Below are 5,006 nucleotides of genomic sequence, written 5' to 3'. Positions count from 1 at the left end.
AAAACGAACTGCTTGAGTTCCGCATCCTGGAGCTGGAGGTGGGAAGACTCGCACAAGCGTGTTGAGGCCAGAGATGTGACGGACGGACGGACGGACGGACGGACGGATGCATGCCTCTGCCTTTCAGGAGAGGGAGTGGCGCTCCCCCGTCTTGAAGTTTCTGCAAGTCCGTTTCCCAGACGGCCTCAGCCCTTTGCAGATCTACTGCGAGGCCGAGGGCGTGAGCGTACGTAAGGCGTCCCTCGCAACCCTAACCTTAACCCGAGGTCCCAGAACACCTTACATTGCTCCTTGCGCCTTTCCCCCGGACATCGTCATCAGTGATCTGATGAAGAAGCTGGACATCCTGGGCTATAACGCCGTAAGTGTATGTCGAACTCCTTATGTTCGCACTCCACGAGACTCGGCGGCTCAAATGTGACTTTTGGAAGGCTTTGCGCTGAAAGAAGCTTGTTGACGCTGTGCCTTTGGGCTCTTCTATGTTCTGCAAGCAGAAGGGCTACCTGGATGAAGAGTTGGACTTCAGGAAGTGTTCCATGGACCAGGCTCATAAGGTAAGCCTCCCTCAAATCTCCCGCCGGACCACTGATGGACGAGGATTGCGGCCCAGAGGATCCTGGAGCTGGAGGCCATGTTGTACGAGGCGCTACCGCAGCGGGACTGCCCCGCCACGGACGGCGAAAAAGCCAGCCACGCTGGCGTGAATGACGTGCTGACGGCGGATCAGAGAGAAGAGCTTAGGAGCGCCGTGGACCAATGGAAGCGAGCCCTGATGTGCGAGTTGAGGGAGCGCGACGCTTGCATCCTCCAAGAGAGAATGGATCTGCTGCACAGCGCGCAACAGGTAAGGGCCCAAAGCCAGCCCGGCACTTACTTGCACGCTTACTGGCTTTTGAATGCCACTTTCCATTTGTCCGTCCTAGAGGAACAAAGAGCTGAAAGAATTCATCGAAGCTCAGAAGAGACAAATCAAACAATTGGAGGAGAAGTTTCTGTTTCTCTTTCTATTCTTCTCCTTGGCCTTCATTCTGTGGCCCTAACACCAGCTGGTGAGTGAGCTCCAGCGGCACCGCACTCGACACCTCCGATACACTGCCAGCCGGTCTCAGACGTTGGCAGACGCTCCGATGCCAACGTATACCCCCCGCCACGGTGACAGAGGCACCGCATCACACCGGCGCTCATCCAATCAGAAGGCAGGAAAAGCAAATTCACATGCAGGGCACTTTTGAACCAGAAGAGAGCGCCACAAAAAACGGTTGTTGCCCCAAACGCGCACTAAAAAGGGTCAGAATAACAAGAGTCCCACTGGCCAGCCGGGGCCACCCGTCCAGCTGTTTCTTCAGGGGGGAAAAAAATTGGAGTCACCGGTGAGTACATTTTGCATTTAGCTCTGCTTTTCTGCTTCTGTCTTCAAGTGTGTGGCATCCTGCGATCAAAGATTCAGCCAACCCCAAAGCGGTTGACCTCAACGTCCCACCACCATGCCTACCAGAGCAGGTGACGTGATGCTTTGGACATCCTTCCGTCTCAGATGCCCAAAAGTACTCTTTGCCACATCTGCGGCAATACGGTGTCTTTTCAAAGGTGCAAATAAATCCAGCGTGGGCGGAACACGCACGTCTTCGGTTTTTCCCGCTTTGTTTGTGTGACAGCTGTTGTGAAAATTTTATACAAATAAAGTTGTATAGTACAGGTTTGGCCAAGCCGCAACTCCCGAACCGCATGCGGCTCTTTTATGTTCATATCAACATTTGTGTGTGTGTGTGTGTGTGTGGGGGGGGGGGGGTTGTGCGTGTTGGCTTCACTTGAGTTCAATTTGGTATTTTGGTCAAAAGCGCATGTGGTGAAATTCCACAAAGTAGGATGGGCAAACACATTTCTTTAAACTATGAGTGTCAATTGGGCTCTCGAAATGGCAGGGAAAAGATGCACAGCAAAACGAAAATACGTAGATGAACGCAGGACGTTTTAATCAGAGTGGGAAAGTTTCTATTTTTTGTTGAACGTGATGGCAAACCATTCTGCCTGATATGTCAGACCTCAGCGCATTTCAAAGATTCAAATCTTCAGCGCCATGCACTTCAGCTCACTCCATGCTAACATTGATCAGGCGTCGAACCCGCAACATCATGCTTAAGAGGTGGCCATGCTAACCAGTGCGCCATTATGTCAACGCATAATAACTAAGTCTACTGATCAAAACAGCGGTTACTATATGACGTCGCTACGTCGTGGTCACGTGACGCAGACAAGACGTCAATGGACGTGGGCAGAGTTAACTTGTTTAAAAGGGAGTGGGCAGAAGAAATATTTAATTTATTTAAATCTATTTTGAGTGCACACCATTATGCCAATGCATAACAACTGTAAATCTACTAAACAAAACAGCGGTTGCTATATGACATCTGCCACGTCGTGGTCACGTGACATACGTGACGTCGATGGGCGTAACTTTCGCCGGAATTCAAATCCGCGGGGAGAGTTAACTTGTTTAAAAGAGAGTGGGCAGAAGAATTATTTAATTTATTTAAATCTATTTGGTGTGTGCGCCATTATGTCAATGCATAACAACTGTAAGTCTACTAAACAAAACAGCGGTTGCTATATGACGTCTGCCACGTCGTGGTCACGTGACGCGGACGTGACGTCGACGCCTACTTTACATCCCACCGATCACAGGACCCCTCGGCTGCATAACCGTGCCCCCTTCCCAACCAATCGGATTTGCTATACGCGAAAACGACGCCAATGGAAAGAGCTTCCGCCCAAATTTAAATCCGTGGGCGTGGCTCGCAGCAGGAAGTAGGAAAATGGCGGCGATGTTGACAAAGACACAGCGGATGGTAACATACGACTAACAAGAGAAATATTTTTATTTTCTGCTTGCAACTGGACCGTCCAGAGCGTACACGGTAAGTACAACTCATCGTTTTTAAAAAGAAGTACTTTTGTTGCCCTGAAAAGCGAGTGAGCGTGGCGTTTGTGGGGGACGTCGAATTTCGACGATTCTTTCTGGTCAACGGTTGTAAATGATTGTGTTGATTAAAAAAGAAAACTTGATGTAACTCTACTTTTAACTGCCGTTTCAGATAGATTTGGAATTGCATCACATCCAATTTTGCCTAGAGCGTACACGGTAAGTAACACTCGTTGTGTTTAAGGAGATTTACGTTTGTAATAGCAGAAGTGTAGCCGCGTTGCGTTGTACGTGTGAATGTTGGTCCAGGCGAAATGTTAATGTTTAATTTCATTCCTTTAGGTTCCACGGTGTTTGTTGGCTGCAAGTTTTCCACTGCAAGAAGAGGCTCATATCATTGACCAGGAGCGAGCTACAATGGTGAGTAGCCATAACATTTATGTTAAACACTTCCTATTTCATGTCTAACAGTACTTGATTTAACAAATAACCATAAATAAATACAGTGTGGGCACTGAAGTTAACATATGTGATTATACTGCCTAATCTGTCACCGAGTAGATTGTTGCAAAGTAATATAAGATCCAAAGTTGTAATTCAGAATAGTTTTCAAAAGAAGGCCATTAGAATTATATCCAAGTCTGATTACCCTGAACAAGCTATTAATTAAATCACAAATTCTTCAATTCAAAGATTTGGTAGATTATCAGACAAATAATGTCTAACAGTAATTGATTTAACACATCACGATAAGTAGATTGAGTGTGGGCACTCTCAAATTAACATATATGATTATACTGCCTAATCTTTTACAGAGTATGTTGTTGCCAAGTAATGTAGAATAGATCCAAAGTAGTAATCCAGAATAGTTTTGAAGAGGCCATTAGAATAATAAACAAATCTGATTACCTTGAACATAATAACAAGCTAAGTGTTTAATATGTCCTATGAAGTCAAAATTGGGCACCATCATGTGGTGAAATTTAGAATTGCATCACATCCAATTTTGCCTGGGAAAAACAGATTAAATAAATCTTAGTTTTGAATAAACCACTCCTTCTCAAACAAGTAAACTCTGCCCATTTCGCGCAGTAGATGTTCTGTTAATATCTAGTATTTATACAAAGTCATAATTTAAATTGCTTTCAACCTTCATTCATCGGTTCAACCAACATTACTCGCTCTTATTACCAACTTGTATTGATTTAACTAAGCCTTTAATACTTCCTATCAGGTCTCAAGGCAAGATTTGGCAAAATACAGTTTCAGCAAATCCAATTTTGCCAGGGAACAAAAATAGATTAAATAAACTAAATAAGTCTTCTTCCCATTAAATAAATCAGAAAAGTCTGTCTTGTAACCAGTCCTCTTCAAACAAGTAAAGTCTGCCCATTTTGTGCCGTAGATTTTGTGTCTATGCCTAGTATTTAAACAAAATCATAATTTAAACGACTTCTTTCCTTCATTCACTTTGGAAATTTGGAATTGCAGCAAATCGAATTTTGCCAGGGAACAAAAATAGATCAATTAAACTAAATAAGTCTTCTTCCCATTAAATAAATTAAAAAAGTCTGTCTTGTAACCAGTCCTTTTCAAACAAGTAAAGTCTGCCCATTTTGTGCCGTCGATTTTGTGTTAATGCCTAGTATTTATACAAAATCATAATTTAAAGGACTTCATTCCTTCATTCACTTTGGAAATTTGGAATTGCAGCACATCAAATTTTGCCTGGGAAGAAAAGTAGATTAAATAAATTTAATAAGTCTTACTACTTCCCATTAAATAAATTAAATACGTCTTACTTGTTCCCACTCCTTTTCAAAACAGTAGTTTAAAACGAGGGCCCTTCACTCAATCTTTAACCTCAACCCCGCACGTTGTGTTGTATCTGTGAATGTTGGTTGTGGCCAAATGATAGTTTTCTTTCATTCGTTTAGGTTCCAAGAAAACTTGATGTAACTCTACTTTTAACTGCCGTTTCAGATAAGCGGGTATTACGTCGCAGTCATGTGCCGCGGATATGACGTAATTGCCCGAACCTCCGCCAAAATTCAAATCTGTTGGCGCGATGGCCGTGAGCCACTGA

The 5,006-nt window shown here is 44.1% G+C and overlaps 1 protein-coding gene across 2 annotated transcripts; it reads left to right on the top strand.

Annotated features, from left to right (window-relative positions):
- Positions 1-498: 498 nt before the first annotated feature.
- Positions 499-1,606, top strand: LOC148401221 (janus kinase and microtubule-interacting protein 3-like). 2 transcript variants are annotated; one of them, XM_088369394.1, is made up of 3 exons: positions 499-844; positions 924-1,049; positions 1,419-1,606. In XM_088369394.1, exons 1-2 carry the CDS (start codon positions 632-634, stop codon positions 1,038-1,040), a joined length of 330 nt encoding a protein of 109 aa, XP_088225520.1. In that variant the 5' UTR covers positions 499-631; the 3' UTR covers positions 1,041-1,049; positions 1,419-1,606. The 2 variants fall into 2 exon arrangements, with proteins under 2 accessions (XP_088225520.1, XP_088225519.1); XM_088369393.1 differs by having other exon boundaries at positions 924-1,606.
- The last annotated feature ends 3,400 nt before the right edge of the window (positions 1,607-5,006 follow it).

Source organism: Syngnathus floridae, chromosome 2 (genome assembly GCF_059516105.1).
Source record: "Syngnathus floridae isolate MCC-2025c chromosome 2, RoL_Sflo_1.0, whole genome shotgun sequence".
Classification (NCBI taxonomy): domain Eukaryota; kingdom Metazoa; phylum Chordata; class Actinopteri; order Syngnathiformes; family Syngnathidae; genus Syngnathus; species Syngnathus floridae.
Note: the sequence above shows the minus strand (reverse complement) of the source record. Positions and strands in the feature narration are given on the sequence as shown.